Genomic DNA, 26,011 nt, shown 5'->3' with positions numbered 1-26,011 from the left:
TTCATGTGTCCCGCAAAGCGGAGCCAGGCATCTGTTAGGTCTGTAGTTTTAATTCTGGCACGTGTTTCGTACAGAAAGGACTAATTAGCGGAGTTACGGGAGGAGCAGACTGATATTGGTAGGGTGGATTCTTCCTGGCATCGTTAGTGTTTCTATTTAAGAGCTCGCGCGTTGATTAGTCCGATAAACAGCACTGAAAGGCAAAAAAAAAAAAAAGTAGCTGATTTGGGATGAATGATTTCTTACCACCTCATTTTTCTGGGGGATGCCGTTATGAACAGAGAAGCAATTAAGGCCGTTGGCATCGTCTCTGGGGTTTATCGCATCAGATCAACAGGGTGTATGTTTTAATGCAACAGTGATCGGTCTGAGCGTCTGACTGACTCATCATGTCAGACATGACATGCACAGCCTGAGCCCTGGCTTTGGGAAGGAGCTTTTCTTTCCCGCAAGGATCTTAATTCAAAAATCTTGAAGTCGCTGGTGGCCGCCAGACTTCGGTCCGGGCGGGCGTGAGCATTTTAAATTCTGTCCCTTCTTGCAAATACCCACCGTCGCGAGAGACCCGAGTGCCAGCAGCCCTTTTAATGATGCTTGGGAGTGCTCAGGGGCAATATCAAATGTACATGGCGGCATTGCCGGCGCATAATTTTTGCATGATAAACATTTGAACACCAGGAGGACTTGGGCCGTGGAGAAGCGGCTCAAAGCGAGCTGTGCCGACAAGCTCAGCCCCCTGCAATTGGAGATGTGGGAATGGGATGGGATGGAGGAGCTGAAAATGTGCTGCAGGGGGGAGCTGAACTTCATCTTTCCTGGCACCTGGGTCCTTGGTGGCTGCTCTGCAAGGAAGATTTTGAAAAAAGATTGCTAATTCTCACTCGGTGATGGGAGTCTGAAAGCCATTTACAAGATTAAGGACTAGAAAGTTGGTAACTCGAACTTCTGTGAGCTCGGGAAACTTGAGAAAATCTCGCTCATGGGGCTGAAATGGGTAAGGATGGCGTGAGGAAGAATTTAACCGTTCATCTGTAGCCTTAATAAGAGGCTGACCTTTCCATCATGTTCACAATTCTGTCACTGTATTTGGAGGCATCTCGGTTTAAATGCTACATCAATGTCTGGGAACCGCGAAAGTCAATGGTGTGTCTCAAAATCGCGTACGAGTTATTTAGAGGAGGTGAGGGAAAGAACATGAATCAGCAGCTTGGAATATCAGCTGAGCTAAAGCAGAAAGGGCAGTGACCGGGCAAGCGTCCCTATGGAGCATCTTGGCCCGGGTAGTCCCCAAAGCCACCAGTTGAGGAGCTTTATGGAGGAACCGATGGGTCCTGATCTCCGTGCAGGGCTCGAGGTGTCAAATGCCCTCCGAGGAAATCCACTGGTGGCTTTGTGGATTCCCTGGAAAGCGCTTGGTGATGCTTTTTCTGTGCAAAGCATGGAAAAAAAATAAATTCCAAGATGGAATAGGAGCGCAGAAGACCCCTGGGGTCTTGCAGCTGCTCCCTGCCCAGGGACACATGTTCTTCCCGGGACCGTCCACAGCTAAAATACCACTTTCGAGTACGTTCTGTCGTAGGAAAACACGTCTCCCGACAGCTCTATCTCCCTTGGGTTTGCTAAATACAAAATTTAGCCTGCCTGGGACCTTGGGCAGGAAAACAGAGCGTGGATTTGTGATGCCAGGCACTCGGCAGGAGCGGTGGGGCCCGCAGATTTACGTGACCTTTGCTCGCTGGCAGGGAGCAAACCCGTTGGTGAAGGCTGTCTCAATTATGGGTCTCTTTTGGAACATAGAAGCATTACCTTGGAGATCATAGCTGGCAGGGAACACAGGCTGCCGGAGCTTCAAACCCATTTATCAGTCTGCTTGCCATTTGTATCTCCAGGTGGAGGAAATTGTTAAATATGCCGCTCGAAGGCTTTAGCGCTTTTGTTAACTCTTTATTGTTGGGCTTGGTAAAAGATTCAGATGGAAACGGAGGAGCTGGACCGTTCATCTTCAGCGATCTTCCGTCCCGCACGCTGGGCTAGTGGGTTTTGACTTGGGGTTTTGATCCGTGGATCAAAACTGACCCAGAGATTGGGAGTGGATCGGCTCCTTGGGTGGGTGGGGGGGAGGGGGCACCAGCAAAGTGGATTTAACTGGGGTTGGTAAGCAGAACCTGGTCCTTAACCAAGGGTGGGTGATCAGCCATGTGATAATAATCTGCTGCTAACCGTACGGCGGCAAGGCGGCGAGCGCCGCACGTTTGTAGGATTTCAATTTTCTCCTTGGCAAAGTACCAACTTGGAGCTGACCTCTTGCTTCGCGTCTTTCTAAATGTCTCTCGGTGCCTGTTGTTCAGAAGAGAGCTTCCCTCTCCTTTGTCTCCGCAGATCCATCTGGGTTTATTTTTGATGTGCAGTCCAATACCGTGATGGCCCAAGGAGGAACCTTTGAAAACATGAAGGAGAAGGTAAATGTGTCTTCTGAGACTTTAACTCACCGCGTGCCGCGGAAGAGCTGGTGAACGCTCTATCTTCATCTCCTCTCTGAGATGAAATATGTTTCTGTCGGGGAGCCAACTGCAGCTCTGTCAAAAGCCAAGTTTTATTCGGGCTAAATCATCCTGGCACATTAAAGTTTTATAAGGAAGTCATCGGTTACGGGTTTTTAGGCTGCTCGCGGGAGGGTTGCTGCAGGCTCCGTGTGGGCTACAGCAAACGTTTGACGCGTTACCCTGTGTTCCTTCCCTCCAGATCAACGCGGTGCGTGCGATAGTCCCCAACAGGAGCAACAACGAGATCGTCCTCGTGCTGCAGCATTTTGACAACTGCGTGGACAAAACTGTGCAAGCCTTTATGGAAGGTAACCGCGGCTGGTTTCGTGGCGGGGCTGGCGGCTTTGGCGCTCCTGCGTACCATCTTTCCCGTCCTGCTTCAGAAGCAGCGGCGGCCTTCGTGCAGAAAGTGAAGTGCATGAAGTAGCAGAAGCTCGTGTAGCTTCTCAGCGCATCCAATACATGCTCTGTCCGCAGGGGTGACGGACAGACCGTTCTCCTCCCAAATTTTAGCTGGGGTTTGTTCAACTGGAGGTCAAGGCAGAGAGAAGCATTTGATAGCTCTTCAGATAAAGGAGGCTTGAGGCTCGATTCCAGAAACTTTCGTTCGTGTGTACAAAACGGGAGTGTCTTCGGCTTCAAATTGTTGCCGTTTGTACTTTGAAACCTGGCTCTCGCATCTTCTCTTGGGTCTGGCTGTCGTTGCTGCAGTCGATGGATTTTATTTATTTATTTATTTATTATTTTTTTTTCTGACCTTGGAAAAAACGGGCTGTTGCTGGTGACAGCGCCTGTCGCTTTGCAGCTCTGATTTCCATGCTGGCCATCGCTGACAACTGTGCTTTGCCTCTGGCCCACAGAAGGTATGACAGCTATTCCTGAGGCTGTGGGCATCCTGACACAGCTGGTGTCTCTGGGGAGAGAAGGCCAGCAGATATCTGACCTGAACGTAACCTTTGAGTTCAGAACATGCTCCAGCAGGTTGCCAAGTACCTAAACCTTTAGTATGACAGAGCCAAAGAAAAATATTATTTCTTTTTTCCTCCCCCTGCCCCCCCCCCCTTTTTTTTTTTTTTTTCATTTGTTTCCTGGAAAGACCTGGCCCTGTGTTGTAAGGGTGTAGTCCCGTTCGGCAGTGTGTTCCCAAAGCAAAAATGAAACCGATCCTTTTATTACATCAGCTAAGAGACTTGAAACTTAGCTGCAGGAAACTGGCTCCAGGTATGGAGGCACTTCCACGTGACCGGGGGAAAAAAATTGGAGCGGGTGCCTCGTCCGCTGCTCATCGCTGCGTTTTGTTTCAGGCAATGCCAGCGAAGTACTGAAAGAATGGACTGTAACGGGCAAAAAAAAGGTAACGAGTTTAAAATATACTTTTCCTAAGGCATTTACCTTCTTGTTTTGAGGATTTAGACTAGGGAGGCTGGTAGGCATTCCTCGTGATTTAGACGGGAAAAGAAACCGAAGAGCAAACGTGGATATTGATGTTAGCAGAACTGATGCACGGAGATAATCGCTAGGTTATCAGGTGCCTGGCTGTTCAGGGCAATGATTTACAGGGTAACTTCAGTGCAAGTTGTAAACATCATCTTCTGGCCACATTTGCATTTCATTTAGCTGTCAGACACATTTGTGTCGAACGTGGCATCTGCAAAAAAGGTTCTAGACTTTCTGTCCTTGCAGTCACTTTTATTCTGCTGACCCTCTACAGGACCCCTAATCCGTGCACACAGCCCCACGCTGGAGTAAATCTTTATCAGGTCCATTTATTTCCACAGAGCTCTGTAATTCACTGTTCAGATAGTCACGCTGTTCCATTTTTCATCGGTAACCTTTGGAGCTGAACAGTTGCGTTTAATGCTGAGCTCTGTGGAAATATATTTCTTTGTCACATAAGCTTTCTCGAGTGTTTTGCCTAGTTCTTTGCTCAGACCTCTGTGAAAGGGTTAAATAAAGATTTGCAAAGTTTCAGTCCTTGGTATTATAATATCTGAATCCACCAGGAGAAGAATAAAACCATAATTATTCAAAAAAAGACTCCTTGGAATACGTGAAAAGCACCAGCATGAACTGGAACTGGGGAGGAGGGGGGGCGGGGGGGAAACCCGTGCCTGAGCAGCCGTGTGCTGGGAAATGAGGGACGTGGGAGCGGAGCGAGGTCTAGCAGAGCACCCTGGCAGCACCCAGGGAATCTGGCTGGGAGCACCCCCAGCAGCCACCCCGGGCTGGTGCCGTGCCAGGGTTACAGCCGCCAGCCTCTTGGCTGCTTCCCATCGCTTCCCTGCCGCCTTCGGCCGGTACCCGGCACGCCGCTCTTGTTGGCACGCCATCGGAGAGGATAATGTATTCGCGCCTCATTAATGCCACTGTATCTGTCCTCGTTGTTGAATAAATCCCTCCTACTGTTAATAGGATCAACAGCCAGGCTGGCTGAAAAAGCATTTAATTCAGCTACTACTTCAGGAATTAAGCTTAACGTGTTTTGTTTCCCTCCCCCCACCCCCCCCTTTGCGGTGCGGATGCCTAATCCTTAGAACAAGAAGAAGAAAACCAAACCGAAACCCCAAGCTGAATCGAACCCTGGCCTCCCAGAGCCCGGTAAATTGGTGTCCACTGAAGAAGAGCAATCAGCCAACTCGGAGAAGGGTGGAATTAACGGTTTCCATGTCAACGGCTGTGCCCACGACACGGAGTCCGTGGACTCGCTCAGCGAAGGTTTGGATGCGCTTTCGATTGATGCCAGAGAGCTGGAGGATTGCGAGCCCGCTGCGCCAGACATGCCTGATAGAACAGGTTAGTCTCTCTAAAGTAGCACTGGAGACGGGCGCCTGGTGTTTAAAAAGCAGAGGAGCTGCCTCTTTTTGTGATCCTTTTGTTTTGGGGCAGCCTTGCGTACCCAGTTGTTTGGCTTGGCTCTTCAGGAAAGAGCAGCTCACCTTGATTTCTGATTTTATTTTTATATATTTTTGTTGTTGTTGTTGTGGTAAAGAGGTGGTCAGCGTTCTGCTGTCCTCCCCGCCTGCCCCTTTTAAACGCATGTGCTTTTCTACAGCAGTGCCTGAACTAGAGAATGGAATAGCAGACTTTGACACAAAATCGCTCATCATGCATCCTTCCCAGAGCCCTTCGTCTCTCAGGCAGCGGCCTGAGCAGAGGAGCGCTAGCAGGTCTCTGTCCCGATCCACAGCGAGCAATTCGACTCCTGCCTCCCTCTCCGTAACGCGGCTGGAAGATGTGCCCGTTTCGCCTGTGAGCAAGAAGCTGGGTAAGGCCCTGAGGCTCTGCGCGCTGGCCGGCGGCAGCGCAGGGTGCTGCTGGCCACGTTCTCACCGCCCCTTCCGCGGCGGTGCTGACAGACGCGGTGCAGAGCCACGCTGGACTTTGATTTTAATGCGAGCTAACGTGCCGCTTATTATCTGGCCAGTAAGTTGCACTCTCCTCCCCCTCTTCCCTACGCGCAGCGGGAATCTTGACAGCAGTTTAGATGTAGTGCCTGGAGCAGCAAACCCATGGGTGTGAGAAGAGCAGGGGAGGAAGCAGCCAAGTCTCGCTGCGTACGTTTAGCCCGTTCTTCTCCATGCTCCATCACGGAGCCTTGAGGTGGTTTCTCATCTTTTGTGAGAATTTGTAGAAAGGCCACAAGTTCGGACCGGTCCTGTTACAAGAAGTGACAGTCGCCTCCTACTGTGTGGGGTTTTTTTTTTGTTGTTTTGGGTTTTCTTCTTTTTTTTTCTCATTCTTTCATGTGCTTTCTCCGCAGCTGAGTTCTTACGATAACAAGTGGGGACAGGGGGGACCTCAGGGACCCTGACTGCGAGCACGGTTGTTGTACTTAGCGTATGGAGATGAGGTGGTGGTGGTGCTTCACCCCCTCGCTGCATGGGGAAGCTGTAACGAGCAGTTCCAACTTCCCAAATGATGAGCAAGTTGCCCCTTGGTGGTGGTGGGGCAACTACATTCCAGAGAGCGTGGGCAAGGTGGTGTTACCCTCCTGGCGAGCTGAGACGCGGGGACTAACCTTGGCAGCCATAACCAATCCTTTCCTCTCCTGATTTGAGGAAATAACCTTAAATTTAGTTTCCTAGATAATTCCCTTCACCAGGCAAACAGTCGGTTCGTATCGTTTAGTGATGCGGTGCGGCGGTCTTCGGAGTAGACCGCCTTTGGCTTGTCTCCAGCCTCTAACACAAAAGCAGCTCACGGATGCGTTTGATTTCTCTCACGTATTTAAAAACGTGGAGGGACGTCCCTGCCCATGGAAGGAAATTCTACAAGCCTTGGGAAAACTTTTCCCAATAAGAAAATCCCTCAGACTGAACCTAGTGCCTTTGTAATAGGGGAGGGAAAGAAAAATTTCAAACCAAGCAGTGTATCGTTTTCAAAGAAAGAAGGGGGAGATGTCTTTAGATGTATCCCTGCTGGGAGGATTTAGCGATGTGATTGACACGGCTGTTTGAGTTCGCTCTTGTCTCTTGGTAGGTTCTAATATTGAAAAATCAGTGAAGGATCTCCAGCGCTGCACCGTTTCGCTGGCTCGGTACCGGGTGGTGGTGAAGGAGGAGATGGATGCTTCCATTAAGAAGATGAAGCAAGCCTTTGCTGAACTGCAGAGTAGGTGAGTTAACTGGAGGGCCGGACCCAGGTGGTTAAGGCGTAAGACCGAGACATTTGGAACAAGTCTGCCGCTTTTTTAAGCAGCTTAATGACTTGTTTGTGCGTGCCCTGCTGCCCCAGCCCCGTTCTTCAGCATCTGGGAGCTCAGCGGGTCGTAAAGAATAAACCCGAGTCCAAAGTCCTGTACTCGGTGGATTTTAGGAGGCATCTTTGCCACCCTGTGGTTCCAGCCCTTGTCCCTCACATGCGGTGGCGTGTTGATAGACTGGGTCGAGGCTTTGGTGTGTCCAGCAGGGTCGTTGATGAACTGGGGCTCCGTGTCTCTTACCAAACAGTTGTCCCGACCATCCTAAAGTCATTTTAGCCGCAGGTAAGATGAGGAACTCTCCAGTAACGTACTGGTTAGGTGCTGGTATTAGCTGTGCTAGAAGGAGAGTGGTGGGGAGCTCAGGCTGCAGTAGTGTTTGTCTTTTAGAAGCAAAATTTATATCTGAAATCTTCCAAACGTAGAAGATGGAAGAGAGAGGGATCCTTCTGAAGGTGTGAGTACACATCAAAGATCATCTTGTGCGGCACTGCTTCCCCCGTTCCCAGCCAAGCTTTTCATACTGGGCATGATGTTCCCGATGAGTGTAATCAGGTCTTTTTTATTTATTTTTTTTTTTTAATGAACGTCTTTATTAGTTGAGACAAGTGCTTTAAGACAATATTGCAGAAAGCCTAACATGAGATACGTTCCCTGTCTTGGCTGACCGAGAAATTGTTCTTAGTTATACAAATATGATGGCTTTGGGTAAAGAAATATTCAGAAGAAACTGCCTAAAGGGTTCTCCTTGCCTGAAGTGAGGAACGTTTGACGAGTAACTAAAATGCTGCTATCCTGTTGAAGGATGGAAGTAGCTATTTGGCAGATTTGCAAAATCCGTGTCAAAAGCTGTCTCCCATCTGAAAATTTTGTGGCCTCAGAGGCAGGAGTGTTTAGCGGTGATGTAGGGAGCTGGATTCTGAAGCCTTTCAGCAAATTTTGTTGTTCGGCGTGGACTTTTTTTTTTTTTTTTTCTTGTACTCGCGTTGAACTTTGCCACCGGGAAGGTTTCTCCTGAAGGAAGTGGAATGCTCTCCTGGACTTCAATTCAGCGTGTGCTAAAAATCCTGACCAAAATGTTTCTAGATGACTTTTAAACTCACCCGAGGAGCCTCTGCCAAAGCAGAGGGGCAGGGTTAAAGGTGGCCGTGTGCCCTGACCCTCGTTTCTGTGCTGAGTTGTGCTCTCCAAGCTGAACGTGGAGCTCCCAGCACCTCCCGTCTTTTGGAAAAGTGCAATGTAAAGGGATTTAACCTGTCGATAGCCGAGGGATTTGTAGCCCTAACGGAAGTTTGGGTTTACGAGTATTTCTGACTTTGTTAGTGGCTTTGTCTACCGAGTCAATACCGATACTGATTCAATATTATCACTGTGTGCAGTGGGTTGTTGTTAAGTTGGTTGGTTTTTTGTTTTGTTTTGTGGTTTTTGTTGGGTTTTTTTTTTCCTCTCTGCCTTTCTATACAGTTACAACAGCTGTAGAAACCTCTCCCTGGCGTGCCAAATGTCATTCTTTTGGCGAACGTGTCTGGTTCCATACAAGTCATTCCTCACCCTTTGACTTAGTTATCATCTATAAAAACACTTGCGTCACGTTCGGAAAGGTTAAAGGCTCAAGTCCGTTGCTCCGGTGAGCCGAGCTGCAGCCAGCGAAGCAGGACACGCGATTCCGGGTGGGAGGGAGGCGAGTGCCTGCCTGGAACGGGGCCACCGGGAACCTCCTTTGACAAATGCCAAGTGAAGGAGCTGCCCAGCAGGATGCCGGCTCTGGGCCGTTGATAAGCGGTGACTCCGCAGCCGGGGGCTCTGCCGAAAGAGCTTCGCTTTCCTTTTCCCAGAAGTGATGCAGTTGCCAGTGAGCCGAGGTGTAAATTGCACCTTCGTCTTTTTCTTAGTTGGTTTTTCTTGTTTATCCAACTCCCTTCGTGACCCAGAGAACAATTAGTGTATTTTTCAGTCTGACGGCACAAGGCAGGATCCGATAGTTAAATCCTCTTGCTGAATAATTCCCTCTCCAGTTGGCTTTCTACCGAAGGAAAACCTGGTTTCAAAGCAGGTTTGGTCAACTGAAACGGGTTATTTAAGTAGCAAAGCTTGAACTGGTTTAACATCTGCCTGTCAGGGCTGCCCTTCGGGTGTCCTTTTAGTCAGCGAGGCTTCCTAGAGCTCTTGACCTTCATCTTCTCTCGCTAGACGTGCTTTTCCGAGACCTGTGGTCTGTGGGTAGGTAGAGGGTGAAGGAGGAGACTGATGCTGGGGTCGTGCCTGTCTCAGCCTCCGAAATCCAGCCTGGGTGAGCGACACGTGTACGGATTCCTCTTTGGAGGGGATTTGCTGCTCTGGGCTGGAGGTGATGGGGTAACCTGAGCTGGAGAATCCTGGTAGTCCTTAATTTCCTGAGTGTGTTGTTATCCACTGACAGGGAGAGTAGCACATCTTGGGGGGTGGAAGAAGCCCTCAGCCTTTACGAGCGGTGTGGGTAAGTTCAGTTTCAGTGCTGAGGGGGCTGTGGAGCCGGGTTCGAGCTTTCCCACCCCCGAGATCCACACCACCACCACCCCCCCCCCCGCCCCGATTTCCTCGTGGCAGAGCTGCCAGGCGTGCTGCCAGCCACCTTCCATCGCCGTCCGCCTTGGATCGCGTTTCAACCCCGAGGAAAAGTGACCCCAAACCCCTTAGCGGGGCTTGGCCAAAGAGCCGTTGTCTTTCACAAACAGAAAATATCTTGCAGGTGGAGCTGGCTGGCAGCTGAGAGCATCTTTTGGGTCACCACTGCGCGTTTGGCATCGTTTCACCTTCAGCAGTTACCGCTTTATCCGCTTCCCCTTTTTTCTTCCTTCTGTGCTTCTTAAATGTCCTTACAGCCCGGTCCCCCTGGCAGGGCCAGGCGTCCCCCGCGGGGTCTCATCCCAGGACAGAGCAGTCGGGAAGGGCGGGCGTGTTTCCAAACGGATCTGGCAGAAGGAAGGGAGTTTGTTTGACGAGGAGCAGCGAGGTCTGAGCAGAGTCACTCGTCACACCAACCTCAGGCAAAGCCGCTTGACCTCTGTTCCTCAGCCAGCCCAACTGTAAAATTGGGTAAAGGACTCCAGCTGAGCTCTGCTGAGTAAATTAAATTACAAAGGGACGCAAGCGATGATCTGGGCTGGCAGCCTGGCGGAACCAGCCCGAAACAGCCCGTGTGATGGTGGGTGCTGGCTCTGCCGGAGCTGGGCGTGCGCCTGTGTATTCAAGGAGGAGTTCTGTTCCTGCACTTTTAATTAATTAATCATTAAGGCCACATTCCCACCCGTTTCTCTCCCCAGCTCCAGGGGGAGGGGGATTCCTGCTGCTGACGTGGGTCTGGGCAGGGGGGCAGCTGGGGGATCACCCTTGTACCCTGCCCGGCAGCGTTGCGGAGCCTGGTTTTGTCGCTCAGGGGATGGCTGGAAACAAGGAGAAGTCTTCTTAGCATCGCTTTTGACACGTGTCGTTTTATTTGTGGGATTGGGCTGAGTTGTGCCTGACCTGGATCAGGCCCCCGCTGTGTTACGAGCAGAAACAATTCCTGCCCTGAAAAAGCAGATGGACAGAGCGATAAATCAACAGAAGAAGCCAAATGTCAAAGCTGCTGTTCAGAGGGAATTGTTGAAATTGATCTTGCCTCAACCCTCTCTGACATGCAGAGGAGCGGGCGAGCGGTGGGTTGAGTTTGCATTTCAGATGCTCTGCGGCTTCCCTTTTCAGCTGGTCGCTAAGATAAATATTCTTCCTATTTTCAAGCGAACCTTTCTGACTCAAAAAACCAAAACCAACCCCTGTGGTCACCGTGGAAGGGCTGACCTCGTGCGCTGCGGGTACCTCTCTCTCTCCGAGTACCATTTAGTGTCTGCTGCGAGCATCACGCAGCCGGCGTGTGAGGGGAAGACTCTGCTTTTATATTTAGCAAGCAAAAACCGAAACGAGCCCTATTAATAAGCTTGGCTGTTGAATGATTTCAAGCCGCTTGCAGAAGGTGAGCTGCGGCGGAGGCGTAGCTTTGAGGGAACCACCAAAAAAAAAAAAAAAAAAAAAAAAAGGCATTTGCAGCCTGTTTGCAAAGCTCTGGACTCCTTAGGATGAACAACCAGTACCTGCCCCTGTCCAAAATGGGAGGACTGGTGTTTCTTCTGCTTTTGCGGTGAGCAGAGTTCCTCGGTGTGCACATCTCCAGGGGCAAGAAGCCTCTTTGCAAGGCAGCGGTGGATGTGGGGAGCTCCCTGGCTGGCTCTGCCTTCCTGGAGGATGCTCCATCGTCTGCATTTGCTAAATTTGGCCGGTTTTGCTTGCGTAAAGGCTGCTGCCATGGTCTCTGGGGGGGGGGAATCGCGGTCTCATGGCAACAGACACACTTGAGGCAAGCTGGAGCCTCCTGATGAGCCGAGATGCTTCGCTGTGACCCGCTCAGGTGTTCCCTCCATGGTCCAAAACCCCTCAGCCGGGAAGAGATTCCCAGGTGGTGGATCTGGCTGGCTCTGTGTGGTGGGATATGGCAGGAGGTCAGGTGGCCTTGTAGCGCTGCGCCCTGTGGAAGGCTGTGCCCTCTCTTGACCCTCTTGGCATCCCAAGAAGTGGCACGGAGTGCCGGGATTCAGGTTTCTGGATTAGTGAGCCGATTCGGTTGGCTTAAATAAATTAACGAGGGCATAAGGGCAAAGCGTCGCGGTCGGTCGATGCCTTCGCAACGTGGCACGGATGCCTGCGTGCCCGGCATCCCGCTCCTGCCAGGATCCTCATCCTGCTCTGCAGCTCGTTAGGGTATTTTTATTTATTTTGAGTGACTCTAAAACATCATGCCCTATTTTTTTTTTTTTTGGGGGGGGGGGGGGGGGGGGTGGGCAGGGAGGGGAATAAGGTCCAGCAAAGCGCAGCTTCCCCCAGCGCCACGGCTGCTGCTCCCTCTCCCCTTGCCAAGGTGGCTTTGACTTTTATCGGAGTAAGGTGACCATGTACCCGGCGGTTTGTCGACGATGCTGACCTGAGCTTGAGCAAGTTTCACGCCAGCCAAACCTGCGCACAACTCCTGGCTTCCAGAACAAAAGCTGGAGCTCCTGTGCGGAGCGCTGGGATCCTGCTGCCATCTGCCGGGCTCTCCCCGCTGCCCGGCACGCCTGGAAACCTTCCCGCTGCTCTTCTTGCACTAGGGTTTCTTTGTTTAATACTAAAATCTCTTCTGGTTTTCTCTGTTTGGTTGTATTTTAGTTATTTATTGTCTCTTTTTTTTTTTTTTTTTCTTCCTTCCTTCCCCTTTCAGCCTTATGGATCGGGAGGTGGCTTTGCTGGCTGAAATGGACAAAGTGAAAGCAGAAGCAAGTAAGACCCTTTTTTCTCCCAACAAACACCCACCTGAAGAGCTGTAGGTGTTGCGTTCTGGAGGGACAACCCCCCACCACCACCACCAGATTTCTGGGATTTACCTCCTGCTCCTGCTGTTCCAAAATACGGGGTTCTGTGCCCAGCCAAAACTTGCCCCTTGGCTCGAGGTAGCCATGTAGACGGTCACAAACCGTCCTCTTGGAGGCCACTGCCCCGCTCGACGGTGGGACACAAACCAAGGCTATTCCCGATCATCTCGGCATTCCTGGGAAACTGGAAAAGGCGTCCTCAGCTCGTCTGGTGCGGGTGGGAAACGATCCATGGGGCCACCCACACCAGCAGCGCTGAGCCCCGGCATTCAGGGGGTGCACTGAACCCGTGGCTGGGGATGGCGGGGGCGGGGGGGGGGGGGGGCGGACAACAAAGCTTTTACCAAAGCTGCGTGTTGTGCCCCTCTTGAGTCTGCTCAGGTTCAATCTGTGTCTGGAAGCTTAAATCATTTTTTTGGGGGGGAGGCTGGGGGTGCATGCAGTTGGCACAGAGCTGGGGGTGGGGGGGGGGTGGTGGTGTTTATCCCTAAGGTGCTGTGCGTGGCGCTGGGCTGCTTTCACGCTGGATGCTGCCTAAGCCGCCGTCTCGTTTTTCAGTGGAAATTCTCGTCAGCCGCCAGAAGAAGGCAGAAGCCCTGAAGAAGCTGACTGACGTGGCGGTGCGAATGTCGGAGGAACAGCTGGTTGAGCTCAGGGCTGACATAAAGGTGAGGTTTTGGCACCCTGCCTCATCCAACCTAGTCCTAATTTCACCCAAATCTCACCCAAACTGGCCGGATTTGGGCAGCTGCCGCCCAGTCCGCGGTGGGAATCGCGTGGGTGTCACCCCAGCAGGGTCCAGCCCCAGGTTCCTGCTCAGAGAAAACGAGTCGCCAATTTGCTGCGTAAATAAGGGATTTCTTTATCCCGACCTGCAGAGCAGCCCCAGCTGAGCGCCTCCCAGGAGGGACCCCTCCCCCAGATCACGCATCCCAGTTACACCCGTACCACCCAGTACCCGCTCTCCAAATCCAGCCTGGTGGGCTTTTGATTTCATACTGGTTTTCTTGGTCACCGGACTGGCCACCTTCTGCAGTTACCTCATTTTTTTTAATTATTTTTTTTTTAATAATTTCCATGGTCCTTGTCCTCTCTGTTACGTGCACCCCAGTTACACCTGTGCCACTCAGCACCTGCTCCCCAAACCCAGCCTTGTGGATTTTGTACTGGTTTTCCTGGGGGGTTCTTGATTTCATACTGGTTTTCTTGATTGCTGGGCTGGCCACCTTCTGCAGTTACCTCCATTTTTTTGGAATAATTTCTATGGTTCTTATCCTTTCCTCATTTTTTTTTTTTTGAATCATTTCCATGGTCCTTGTCCTCTCCATTCCATTATACCCGTGCCACCCAGTACCCGCTCCCCAAACGCAGCCTGGTGGGCTCTTGATTTCATACTGGTTTTCTTGGTCCATTCTGCAGTTACCTCACTTTTTTTTTTTTTGGAATCATTTCCATGGTCCTTACCCTTTCCGTTCTGCTCGTATCGGTCTTGCAGTAACCCCCTGGGTGTCTGCTACTCCCAGATGCCATTCTGTGCCACGCACAATTCTTTCCTCGCATCCCCAGTTCTGGAATTTACCGCCAGTGCTCTGCACGCTGCTGCCCGCAGCCACGCAGCAGGATCCCGGGACACCTTAATTTAAAATAATTTGGTTTGTACCACCCCGACGCCGTTGTGAAAACCTCCGGCCGGGGTAGGCTGACCTCTGTCCCTTCTCCCCTGGCTCGGGAGAGCCTCCCCGCTGCCTGCCCATGACTTTTGTATTCCATAAAACGCTCCTGCTGCCCCGGCACGCCGGCTCCTGCCACGAGAGGTCAGGGGGAAGTTACATCAATTAAAACTCCAGTTGGGAAACTGGAACTGTTCCGCCTCCGCGGCAGGATTAGTGCAGCGGAGAAAACCGGGTGGTGTCCCTGTGAGGGTCCGGAGACCCTGGAGCTGGGCAGAGCGGATTGAGTTTGGCTGGGGGAGGCTGTTGGTGTATGGGCTGGGGAAAAAAAAAAAAAATCCCCCCAAAAATCCAAAAAATCCCCCAAAATAATAATAAAAAAATAATTTCTATTTCTGGCAGTCGTCATAGCCATCAGGATTTTTTTTTTTTTTTTTTTCAAGCAGCACCCAACTGGATGCCTATTCTGGGCTAAACTGGGAGGTTTGCACCTCCCTTCTCCCTTCCTGGTAATTCACTGGCTGGATTAACGGATTAACGGGGGGTGGTTTTTTGCCTTTTTTTCTAAAAGCACTTTGTGAGCGAACGGAAATATGATGAGGACCTGGGCCGGGTGGCGCGGTTCACGTGCGACCTCGACGCGCTGAAGAAGAGCATCGCCTCGTTCGGCCAAGGTGAGCTGGGGTGGGAGGTGGGAGAATGGGGGTGGGAGCCGGGCTGGGGGGGTGGGAGCCGGGCTGGGGGGGTGGGAGCCGGGCTGGGGGGGTGGGAGCCGGGCTGGGGGGGTGGGAGCCGGGTGGGGGAGCTGGGCTGGGAGCTGGGCTGGGGGGTGGGAGCCGAGGCGGCAGCCCCCCTTTGCCACCCCCGCCATCACCAAAACCCATCCCCTGTGCCCCAAAACTTGATAGTGGTGCGACTGGGAGCGCTGGGCTTCGGGCATTTTGTTTCCTCTGGTGGAGAGAGGGTTCTAGAAAAATCTCCATCGTCCCTCCGAGCCTTTGGCCCCAGCTGGGAGCTGCCCCCACCCCAGCCCTGCTGGAGCCCGCAGGGTCCGGAGTGGGAACGGTGGGGGAGGGGGGGGTGTTCGCTTCCAACACCCATTTTCCAGATGTTTCTCTTCCAGTTTCCCACCCCAAGAACAGCTACTCCACCCGCTCGCGGTGCAGCTCCGTCACCGCCGCGTCCCTGAGCGGTCCCAGCGAGACCCCCGCTCCCTCTGCCCCCGCCTGTGCCTCTGCCTCCGCTGCGAGCCTTACCGCGGCCAAGAGACCCTCGGCGGAGGCGGCCGTGGGGAACGCCGGCAGCCGCCCCCCGCAGCCCCCCAGAGAGGTAACCGCCCCCCGACACGGCGCGGGGGGCTTGCTTCGTGTTTTGGGGCTCCTCTCCCTCCCCCCCGGGTCCTGGGCCACTGGGTGCCCTTTGGTGTCTGGACTCGGGTGCAGCAGCGGGGTCAGGGGGGTCTGAGCCCCCCAGAACAGCCGTGACGGTGCCGTGACAGTTCTGTGTTTTGGGGGTTCTGCTTTTTGGCTTCTCCAACACCCCCCCCACCCCCCCACCAAGGAAGAGGGGGTCCGGGGATGTGGTGTGAGGGGCACCAGCGGGGTCAAGGGTGCCTGAACCCCCCAGAACAGCCTTGCCATGACGGTGCCCTGACAGTCCTATGATGGTGCCGTGACGGTGCCGTGACAGCCCCGTGCTTTGGGGGTTCTGCTTTTTGGCTTCCCCCCCCCTGCCCCCCTCCCAGGAAGGGGGGATGGGGATGTGACATCAGGGGGTCGAGGGCACCTGAACCCCCCAGAACAGCCATGCCATGACGGTGCCGTGACGATGCTGTGACAATTCCATGCTTTGAGGGTTCTGCTCTTTGGCTTTCCCCCCTCCCACAAAGGGGAGATGGGGATGCAGCACCGGGTGGGGGGGGGGGGTCGGGGTCGCAGGCAGCGGCTTGCAGCCCCCCTCCCTCTCTCACCCCCCCCCCCCCTTCGCTTTCAGGCTTTCCCAGGGCAGCGGCGAGCGGCAGCGGGGCCCAAAGCCCAGGGCCAGCGCCACATCGGCCCCCCCGGCCGCTACAACGGCAACCGACAGAGGAACCGGCAGCCCCCCCCGCCTGCCCCCAGCCCCCCCGGCCCGCCTCAGCCCGCGCCACAGCCGGGGCCCCCCCCCTCCGGCACAGAGACCAAGGGGGGGTTCCCCCAGCCCAAGGGGGGGCTCCCCCAGCGCAAGCCCAGAGCCAGTCGGCAGGAGGGGGCCAACTCCTGAGCCCCCCCCCCAGGGCTCGCCCTGCCACGAGCCCCCCCCTCAGAACCAGACTGTAGGAAGCTCCTAGCTAGGATACTAACGAAGGAAAGTTTACACTTCTCATTTTTCGTGCCTTTTTGGCTTTTTTTTTTCCTTCCCCCCCCCCCTTTTTTTTTTTTCCTTCCTTTCCCCCCCGCCCCAGCTGCTTTTATGTTTTTCTCACCCTCTGAGCAGGTTCACACACACACACACCCTTTCCCCTTTGCTTTTCCCCCTCCCCAAATCCCCTTTTTTTCTCTGCAAAATCGCTGGCCAAACCCTTTTTTTTTTTTTTTTTTTTCTGTTTTTTTGGGGTTTTTTGTCGGAACTTTTTTCTTCTGCACCAATCCGGCCTCGCTGCGGAGGAGCAACCGGTACCAGCCCCCTCCCTCGTGCTGGCAGCGAGGATGGGGGCTGGGGTGGGGGCTGTGGGTATCCCCCCCCCCCCCCCCTTTGGGGACAAGCAGGAATCTGGTCCCCTCCACTGCAGGATGCGATCGGGACCTCACGCCCGTGGCCGATCCCTGGATTTCAGGTTTGGGGGGGGGGATCTGGTGGGTTTATTTCCTTCCCCTCCCCCCTCTCCCCTAAATTAAATTTAGAGCAATATCAATTAGCAGAGCTAATCCTGGGGGGAGCCCGGGGGGAGATGGCGACAGTCCAATACTGTACGAATAAAGACGGTGCTCACGGTGCTCGGCGCGCTCCTTCCTTGCTTCCCGGGGGGGCCCTGACACCCCACCCCCCCTTTCCCCCCCCCCCAGTTTTCACCCTCGTTTTTTGTTTTTTTTTTTTACCGTCCGTCCGTGTCCCCCCCCCCCCCCTTTTTAACTACAACTTTTGCCTGACTTGGATGAATAAATTGAATAAAACCTAACGTTGAGGTTTTAAAATTCAATATTTTTTTTTGGTTTAACCGCCCCCCCCCCCCCCCCCCCCCATGGCCCCGGGTGCCCCCCTGCTGCTTCCCCCGTACCGCTGTGTGCGCCCCGCCCCCCCCCCCCCCTCCCCCGGGCGCTGCCAGCCCCTCCCGGAGTCGGGGCCGGGGCCGGGCCCGGTGCGGGGGAGCCCCGGGGTGGCGGCAGCGCGGAGCCGCCGCTGGGATGTCGCCGATGCGGGGCCTCCTGGCACCGCAAAACGCCGTCCAGGACGCCATCGCCCGGGATGCCTCGGGGCACCGGGACCGGCGCTGCGCACCCCCGGGACCGGGATGGGGACCCGGAGCGGCACCGGGCGGTGCTGGGCGCTGCGCATCCCCGGGACGGCGGGATCGGGGACCGGCACCGGGCGCTGCGCATCCCTGGGATGCGGACCAGGACCGGGACGGGAACCGGTACCAGGTGATGCTGGGCACTGCGCATCCCCAGGACGGCGGGACCGGCACCGGGACCGGGTGATGCGGAGCGCAGCGCATCCCTGGGACGAGAACCAGGACCGGGATGGGGACGGGGACCGGCACCGGGTGATGCTCGGCGCTGCGCACGGGGAACCCCTCGGGGATCGCCCGGCCTGATCGGGCGGGTGCTTGGCCCGGGGGAGGGGAGGGGGTGGGGGTCCACACTCGGGGCCCCGGCGCTGTTCCGGCTCCCGCCGCCCCCGCCGTGCCGGGGGGGCACCGGGCCGGGACCGGAGCCGGGGGGTGGGGGTGCTGCAGCCCCCCGGGATCTCGCCCGTCCTTGGGAAGGGCCCCCCCCCCCCCGAGCCCGGTGCCGGCCTCCCCCGGGGAGAGCGGGTGGGCGGCAGCGCCCCCTGCTGTTCCCATGCAAATGTATGCAAATGAGGCAGAGTGAGCTCCCACCGGTGCCAACGGTAAAAATAACCCAGCGCCCCCCCCCCCCCCCCGGCCCCCCGGCACAGCCAACAAGGCCCCCCTCGGTGACTCAGGCACCCCAGCCCTGTCGTCGTCGTCCCCCCCCCGGGATCCCCCAAACTCAGTGGGCTCCCCGAGCCCCACGGGACCATGCTACCCCCCCCTTCCCCCCCTTTTTCAATAAAGGAGCGACTAAGAACACACTGCAGGAGCTGGGGGGGCTTGTGTCCCCCCCCCGCGGGTGTCCCCAGGCCCCAGGGACCCCCCCCACAGTGGGCTGGGGGCAAATACTTTATTGGAGGGTGACAATCTGCTGGGGCAGGAGGGGCTCAGCACCCGCAGGGGGGCAGCTGAGGGGGCCCGGTGCTAAAGTGGGAGCTGTGGGGACCCCCCGGTGTGCCATGGGGGGGGGCACACACCAGAGCAGCCCCCCCCTCCTTGTCACTGCTGGGCCAATTTGGCCGCCTCCGCCTTGATGAGGGCAATGAGGTCCTGGTTGATGAGGAAGACGAAGCGGAGGCTGGCGATCTGGTGGGGGGGGGGGGGGGCAAAGGGTAAGCGGGGGGGGGCAGAATGTGAGGGGTGGGGGGTGTCAAAGGGGGACCCCCAGCCCCCTCAGGCCTCACCTCCACCACCGAGTTGTTGTTCAGCTTCCACTTGTTGCCGCCCAGCACGGGGCGCCCGTCGATGTAGATGGGGCGCCGGCCCTCGTTAGCGATGAAGAAATCCCCGTTATTCTTCAGCTTGATGACGCCTGGAAGGGGAGGGGGGGGATACGGGGTGAGAAAGGGGGGTGGGGGCACAGCCCCCCCTGCTCCAGCCCCCCTCCCTGATCCCCGATCCCCTAACCCTGCTTGCGGGAGATCTTCCAGGCTGGTCCCTCCAGCGCCAGGTCCACGTCGATCTGGTTGTCCTTTGTGGCTCTGCCCAGGGTGATCTGTGGGGGGAGGGGGAAGCGTCAGGGGGAAAGGGGGGGGGGGGGGGGATCCCTGAGGAGTTGGGGGGGGGTCCCTGGGGGCGGGGGCACAGCCCCAGCACTCACCTCCCGGGAGCGCATCAGGTACCGCACCATGCGGCCCCGCAGCACGGCCAGCGTTTGGCTGTCGAAGTCTGGAGAGCTCATCCCTGTGGGAAGGATGGGGGGGGGGTGAGGGGGCTTGGGGGGCCGGGGGCGACACGGGGGGGGAGCCCCCTCCCCTCCCAGCTCTCACCCGTGATGCTGTCGACCAGCACCTGCCACTTGTGCAGCTCCTGCTCCAGCTGCCGGATCTCCCGTTTCTGGCGCCGGTCGGCCACGGTCAGCTCTGGGGAAAAGGGGGGAAGGGGGCTGGGGGAGGGGAGGGGGGTGCCCCCACCCTGGGGGGAGGGTCCTGGGTCTCTCCCCCCCTCCCCCCATTCGGGCTGCCCAGAGGGGAGCGGGTTGGACTCACCGTGCTCCAGCACCTCGTCCGCACATCCCTGCGGAGAAGCGGCAGGATGAGACTGTGCCCCCCCCCCCGCATGCCCCCCCCCGCCCAGCCCCCCAAACCTCACGACGGTGCCCCCCGCACCCCCCCATTCCAGCCCCCCCAAACCTCACTTCAGCTTGTTGGCGAGACAGTGCCACCCCCCAAACCCCTCCAGCCCCCCAAAACTTTACTTCAGCTCGCTGTCGAGGTGCCACCCTGCACCCCCCTTGTCCCCCCCACTGCCCCCTGTCATCCCCCCCGCAGCCCCCCAAAACCTCACATCTCGCCGTCGAGACTGTGACACCCCACACCCTCCTGCCCCCCCAACACCCCCCTGCCCCCCCAGCCCCCCAAAACCCTCACTTCAGCTCACTGTCAAGACTGTGACACCCCACACACCCCCTGTGCCCCCCTGCAGCCCCCCAAAACCTCACTTCATCTCGTCGTCGAGACTGTGACACCCCACACCCTCCTGTCCCCCCTACCCCAGCCCCCCAAAACATCATTTCAGCTCGCTGTCGAGATGGTACCACCCTGCACCCCCCCTCCCCCCAATACCCCCCCCCAGCCCCCCAAAACCTCACTTGAGCTCACTGTCGAGGCGGTGACACCCCACACACCCCCTGTGCCCCCCCAGCCCCCCAAAACCTCACTTCAGCTCGCCATCAAGACTGTGACACCCCCACACCCTCCTGCCCCCCAACACCCCCCAGCCCAGCCCCCCCCCAAGCCCCCCCCAAACCCTCACTTCAGCTTGTTGTCATCAAGCATGTCCTCGGCATCAGAGAAGTTCAGCACTTGGTCCCCCTTGGGCAGGGGCTGCACTGGAAGGAACAGGAGAAGAGAAGTTGGGGGGGGCAGGGGGGGCGGGGGGGGCCAGGGGGACCCCCCTAGCCTCACCGGTCTGGTCATCCAGCAGGTAGTACTGCTTCATGAGCTGCCAGTGGAGCTGCAGGGCCTTGGCTGTCCGGGAGGGATAGAAAACGTCGGGATGTTTGTGGAGCAGCTCCTGGAAGGTGTCGAGCGTGGGCTGGCTGGTCTGCGGAGAGGAAGGAGGGGGGACGCATGGCACCCAGGACCCCCCCCAGAGCCCCACACCCCAACCTGGAGCCCCCCACCCCAGAGGAGGGGGGACACAGGGCACCCAGGACCCCGACCCAGAGCCCCACACCCCAACCTGGAGCCCCCACCCCAGAGGAGGGGGGACACAGGGCACCCAGGACCCCCACGAGAGCCCCACACCCCGAGAAGGAGGGACACATGGCACCCAGGACCCCGACCCAGAGCCCCACACCCCAACCTGGAGCCCCCCACCTCAGAGGAGGGGGGACATAGGGCACCCAGGACCCCCACCCAGAGCCCCACACCCCGATAAGGAGGGACACATGGCACCCAGGACCCCCACCCAGAGCCCCACACCCCAACCTGGAGCCCCCCACCCCAGAGAAGGGGGGACACAGGCCACCCAGGACCCCCACCCAGAGCCCCACACCCAGAGGAGGGGACACACATGGCACCCAGGACCCTCACACCCCAACCTGGAGCCCCCCACCCCACCGCGCTCCCGGCCAGCTCTTACCGATCCCACCTTGTTCAGCAGCTGCTCCTCGGCTTTGCTGAAAAGCACTTTGCTCTGGATGGCGGCGATGGCCTCGGGGTGCAGCTGCCGCATGGCCTGGCAGGCCAGCCTGCGGTGGGGGGGCGGGGAGGCGGTGTGAGAGCCCCCCCTGTCCCCCCCCCAGGGTGGCTCTGCCCCCTCCAGACCCACCCCACACTCACTTGGAGATGATGGGGTCGTAGAGGAGCGCGTACCACCGCTCCTGGATCTCCCGCAGGTTGAAGCGGCAGCTGAACTTGACGCCCAAGTGAACGGATGTCAAGTCGTTGGTCTGGAAAAGCCACCGGGCTGAGGGGACAGGCCCTGGGGGCCACCCCGAAACGCAGGGGTGGCAAACACGTCCCTGCCAGGGTCCCCAGGGGACAGGCAGCCCCGCACCACCCCCCCCCGGGGGTCGTTACCTGCAGCACGGCGTTAATGAGCAGAAGGTCGTCGGCGGGTTTCCAGCGGCCCAGGTCCTTGGTCACCTGCAGGGGCTGTTTGCTCTTCTTCATCCGCTTGGCGAGGCCGGGGGTCGGCACCGGGCTGGGCGCGATGGGGGTGGACACAGACTTGGAGACCTGGGAGGGGGGGGGAGGGGGAGAAATGGGGGTTTGGGGGCTCTCTGAGCTTCCCAGACCCCCCCGCCCCGCCCCCCACGGCTGGCCCCTCACCTTCTTCTTCTCGCTGGAGGAAGGCTCGCTGCCCGAGCAGCGGCCGGGCTCGACGCCGGCAGCGCCCTTGGCCCGGCTGGAGGATTTGGCCAGGCTGCTCTCTACCAGCTCATCGTCAAACTTCTTCCGCTTGATGAACCTGGAGGAAACGAGACGGCTCCGAGTCCCGGGGCCCGCGGGCTGCCCCCTACCACAGGCAGGCGGCGGGCAGGGGGCGGGCAGGGGCGAAGGCAGCGGGGGGCGGGGGGGGGGCAGACAGGGAGGGAAGGCAGCAGGAGAGGGCAGCAGGGCACAGGCAGGCAGGCGGGGGGGGCAGCAGGCCGGGGGGGGGGGGCAGAAGGGGCAAGGAGGGGGCAGGGGGGCACAGGCTGGCAGGGGAGTGGGCAGGGGGGCAGCAGGCAGTGGGGCAGGCAGGGGGATGGGCAGCAGGGGAAGGCAGGGGGGGTGGGCAGGGGGGTCAACCTCAGCCCCACGCCCCCCGTCTCCCCCCCCCCACGTACCGCGAGGAGCTGCGGCGCTTGGGGATGGCGCCCGAGGCCTGGGCCGGGCCCCGCTTCTGCCCCGCCAGCGACTCCTCGTCCTCGGAGCGGCTCGTCGCGCCCGACGCCATCAGTCCGGAGAGCAGCACGTCTGGAGGGGACACAGGAGGTGGGGGTCCCCAACTGCCCACCCCCCCCCAGAGCCCACCCGCAGGGCTGTGGGGCAGCCGGGACCTCTGCGCCCCCCACCACACCCTGGGGGGGCAGCCTGGGGCGGGGGGCTCAACCCTGTGGGGCGTAGGGGGACACAGAGGGGGAAGGGAGGGGGCGCGGGGGGCCGAGGGACACGCCAGGGACACCTGGGTGACCAAAGGAGGGGAGAGGGGGGACACCGGGGCGACCCCAGGAGGGGGCAGGGGGGACACGGCGGGGCTGGGGGGGGTGGGGCGCAGGGCCCTGTCGAGGTCCCCCAGCCAAACGCCCCCGCGCCGGGGAGGACCCGGCTCCATCCCCCCGCCCCGGCCGCCGCCTCCCGCGGGGCAGCCCCCCCAGAGCAGCCGGTGCCGGCCCCGGTGCCGCCGCCGCGGCCTCACCATCCCCGGGAGCGGAGGCTCCAGCCGCCCCGCGACGGCGTCCACCCGGCCGCCTCCATGGACGGCGCCACTTCCGGATACCTCCCGGAAGTAGGAGGTGACGTCACATCAAGCGCGCCGAAGCCGCACAGGGCGCCGCCATCTTGAAAGCTCCGCGCGTTCCCCGCGGCGCGGCGCCATCTTAGCTCCGGGCGCCGCCATCTTGGCTAAGGGCAGAGCCGCGCCTCCTCCGCTGTGAACCGCCGTTCCTGGCGGGGCGGGGGCGGCCAGGCCCAGCCCGCGGGGAGGGGGATGAGGATGGGGACGGGGACACGGCCCGTTATCCCGGCAGACAGCCCTCGGGCCGACCCCTGCAGCGCTGCCGCCCGCCGCTAAGGCCGCCGCCATCATGGCGGCACCCCCCACCCACACCCATCATGGCGACCTCCAGCCCCACGGCCACACCCATCATGGCGGCCCCCATGGGGCCTCACCCAGCATGGCCGACACCCCCAGGAAGGGACATGGTCTTTGTCGGAGGAGCTGGTTCTTTTATTGAGTTGAGCATCGCTGTGGGGCCGAGCCCCCCGCCATGGGGCCGAGCCCCCCCATGGGTCCGAGTCCCCCCCATGAGGCCGACCCCTCCGTGGGGCCGAGCCCCTCCGTGGGGCCAATGGCCCCGTCCCACGGTACGATCCATCCCGTGTGCGCTGGCCAACGCGTTGTGCCCCGCTGGCTCCTTCCCAGGGCACCGCCACGGAGGAGGGTCCCGTCTCCGGTGCCCCCCGCGCCGGCCCCACGGCGGCCCCACGGCCGGGCCGAGGGCCTAGGCCGAGCTGGGGGTGAGGTGGCCGTCGCTGGCCGGGCGGGGGTTGGCGGCCCACTCCTTCCGTTGGATGGTGCCCGTCTTCTCCTCGCGGAACTGCTGCCGCTCCTCCCGCGGGATCTTCACGGCGTGGTACTGCGGCACGGCCGGCGGCGCGGAGCGGGCCCGGCGGAAGAAGCCCAGCTGCGGGGGGCGGCGAGTCAGGGCCCCCCCGGGGTCACCCCGGCTCGGCCCCGAAGGGCAGGGGGCACGGGGGGGTTGTGCTGGCACTGCAAACCCAGTATGTCCCAGTTCGGGCAATGCAAACCCAGTATGTCCCAGTTTGGGCACTGCAAACCCCAGTATGTCCCAGTTTGGGCACTGCAAACCCAGTATGTCCCAGTCTGGGCACTGCAAACCCCAGTATGTCCCAGTTTGGGCACTGCAAACCCAGTATGTCCCAGTCTGGGCAATGCAAACCCAGTATGTCCCAGTCTGGGCACTGCAAACCCCAGTATGTCCCAGTTTGGGCACTGCAAACCCCAGTATGTCCCAGTCCGGGCACTGCAAACCCAGTATGTCCCAGTCTGTGCAATGCAAACCCAGTATGTCCCAGTTTGGGTACTGCAAACCCCAGTATGTCCCAGTTTGGGCACTGCAAACCCAGTACGTCCCAGTTCGGGCACTGCAAACCCAGTACATCCCAGTCTGGGCACGGCAAACCCACTATGTCCCAGTCTGGGCAATGCAAACCCAGTATGTCCCAGTTTGGGCACTGCAAACCCAGTATGTCCCAGTTTGGGCACTGCAAACACAGCATGTCCCAGTCTGGGCACTGCAAACCCCAGGATGGTCCCAGTCTGGGCACTTGCAAACCCCAGTATGTGCCCAGTCTGGGCAATGCAACCCAGATGTCCCAGTTCGGGCACTGCAAACATCACACATCCCGTTCAAGCACTGCAACCCCAGTATGTTCCCAGTCAGGCACTTCAAACCCCAGTATTTCCATCCGGGCACTAGAAAACCCAGATGTACCAGTCTGTGCAATGCAAACCCAGATGATCCCAGTTTGGGCCTGCAAACCCCAGTATGGTCCCAGTCTGGGCACGGCAAACCCCAGTATGTCCCAGTCTGGGCAATGCAAACCCAGTATGTCCCAGTTTGGGCACTGCAAACCCCAGTATGTCCCAGTTCGGACACTGCAAACCCAGTATGTCCCAGCTCGGGCACTACAAACCCCAGTTTGTCCCAGTCTGGGCACTGCAAACCCCAGTATGTCCCAGTCTGGGTACTGCAAACACAGCATGTCCCAGTCTGGGCACTGCAAACCCCAGTATGTCCCAGTCTGGGCAATGCAAACCCAGTATGTCCCAGGTCGGGCACTGCAAAACCTCACACATCCCAGTTCAGGCACTGCAAACCCCAGTATGTCCCAGTTTGGGCACTGCAAACCCACTATGTCCCAGTCTGGGCACTGCAAACCCCAGTATGTCCCAGTTCGGGCACTGCAAACCCCAGTATGTCCCAGTCTGGGCACTGCAAACCCCAGTATGTCCCAGTTTGGACACTGCAAACCCACTATGTCCCAGCTCGGGCACTGCAAACCCCAGTTTGTCCCAGTTTGGGCACTGCAAACCCACTATGTCCCAGCTCGGGCACTGCAAACCCAGTATGTCCCAGTTCGGGCACTGCAAACCCAGTATGTCCCAGTCTGGGCACTGCAAACCCCAGTATGTCCCAGTTTGGGCACTGCAAACCCCAGAATGTCCCAGGTCGGGCACTGCAAACCCAGTATGTCCCAGTCTGGGCACTGCAAACCCAGTATGTCCCAGTTTGGGCACTGCAAACCCAGTATGTCCCAGTTTGGGCACTGCAAACCCCAGAATGTCCCAGGTCGGGCACTGCAAACCCAGTATGTCCCATCTGGGCACTGCAAACCCAGTATGTCCCAGTCTGGGCACTGCAAACCCAGTATGTCCCAGTCTGGGCACTGCAAAGCCAGTATGTCCCAGTCTGG

At 58.1% G+C, this 26,011-nt stretch overlaps 2 protein-coding genes across 10 annotated transcripts in view; one reads left to right on the top strand and one right to left on the bottom strand.

Moving 5' to 3' along the window:
- Nucleotides 1-16,766, top strand: part of SPATS2 (spermatogenesis associated serine rich 2) — a 32,031-nt gene extending 15,265 nt beyond the window's left edge. For 5 of the 9 annotated variants that reach the window (XM_037370736.1, XM_037370735.1, XM_037370742.1 and 2 more), the window contains 11 exons: nucleotides 2,380-2,459; nucleotides 2,743-2,851; nucleotides 3,848-3,897; nucleotides 5,078-5,336; nucleotides 5,596-5,808; nucleotides 7,023-7,158; nucleotides 12,512-12,570; nucleotides 13,221-13,330; nucleotides 14,904-15,006; nucleotides 15,441-15,661; nucleotides 16,325-16,766. In XM_037370736.1, the coding sequence (XP_037226633.1) occupies nucleotides 2,380-2,459; nucleotides 2,743-2,851; nucleotides 3,848-3,897; nucleotides 5,078-5,336; nucleotides 5,596-5,808; nucleotides 7,023-7,158; nucleotides 12,512-12,570; nucleotides 13,221-13,330; nucleotides 14,904-15,006; nucleotides 15,441-15,661; nucleotides 16,325-16,591 (1,607 nt within the window). In that variant the 3' untranslated portion in view covers nucleotides 16,592-16,766. The remainder of the gene's footprint in view (nucleotides 1-2,379; nucleotides 2,460-2,742; nucleotides 2,852-3,847; nucleotides 3,898-5,077; nucleotides 5,337-5,595; nucleotides 5,809-7,022; nucleotides 7,159-12,511; nucleotides 12,571-13,220; nucleotides 13,331-14,903; nucleotides 15,007-15,440; nucleotides 15,662-16,324) is intronic. The other 4 variants (XM_037370744.1, XM_037370737.1, XM_037370740.1 and 1 more) reach the window with 4 other exon arrangements.
- A 2,094-nt stretch (nucleotides 16,767-18,860) lies between these two features.
- Nucleotides 18,861-23,661, bottom strand: MCRS1 (microspherule protein 1). Its single transcript, XM_037371279.1, has 14 exons — nucleotides 23,559-23,661; nucleotides 23,211-23,291; nucleotides 22,639-22,768; nucleotides 22,139-22,277; nucleotides 21,887-22,045; nucleotides 21,647-21,756; nucleotides 21,447-21,555; nucleotides 20,768-20,906; nucleotides 20,616-20,691; nucleotides 19,631-19,746; nucleotides 19,462-19,544; nucleotides 19,269-19,356; nucleotides 19,046-19,173; nucleotides 18,861-18,947 (listed from the first exon to the last, which is right to left on the bottom strand). Exons 1-14 carry the CDS (start codon nucleotides 23,659-23,661, stop codon nucleotides 18,861-18,863), a joined length of 1,548 nt encoding a protein of 515 aa, XP_037227176.1.
- Between the last annotated feature and the right edge of the window lie 2,350 nt (nucleotides 23,662-26,011).

Source organism: Falco rusticolus, chromosome 19, assembly GCF_015220075.1.
Source record: "Falco rusticolus isolate bFalRus1 chromosome 19, bFalRus1.pri, whole genome shotgun sequence".
Lineage (NCBI taxonomy): Eukaryota > Metazoa > Chordata > Aves > Falconiformes > Falconidae > Falco > Falco rusticolus.
Note: the sequence above shows the minus strand (reverse complement) of the source record. Positions and strands in the feature narration are given on the sequence as shown.

What these genes read in the sequence shown, in the direction of transcription:
- MCRS1 (XM_037371279.1), bottom strand. Translation starts at nt 23,661, where the DNA reads ATGATGGGTGTGGCCGTGGGGCTGGAGGTCGCCATGATGGGTGTGGGT. An exon ending in AGCCTCCGCTCCCGGGGATG is followed by an intron (nt 22,769 to 23,210) that starts GTGAGGCCGCGG and finishes TGTCCCCTCCAG; the next exon opens with ACGTGCTGCTCTCCGGACTG. An exon ending in TGCTGAACAAGGTGGGATCG is followed by an intron (nt 20,907 to 21,446) that starts GTAAGAGCTGGC and finishes TCCTCTCCGCAG; the next exon opens with ACCAGCCAGCCCACGCTCGA.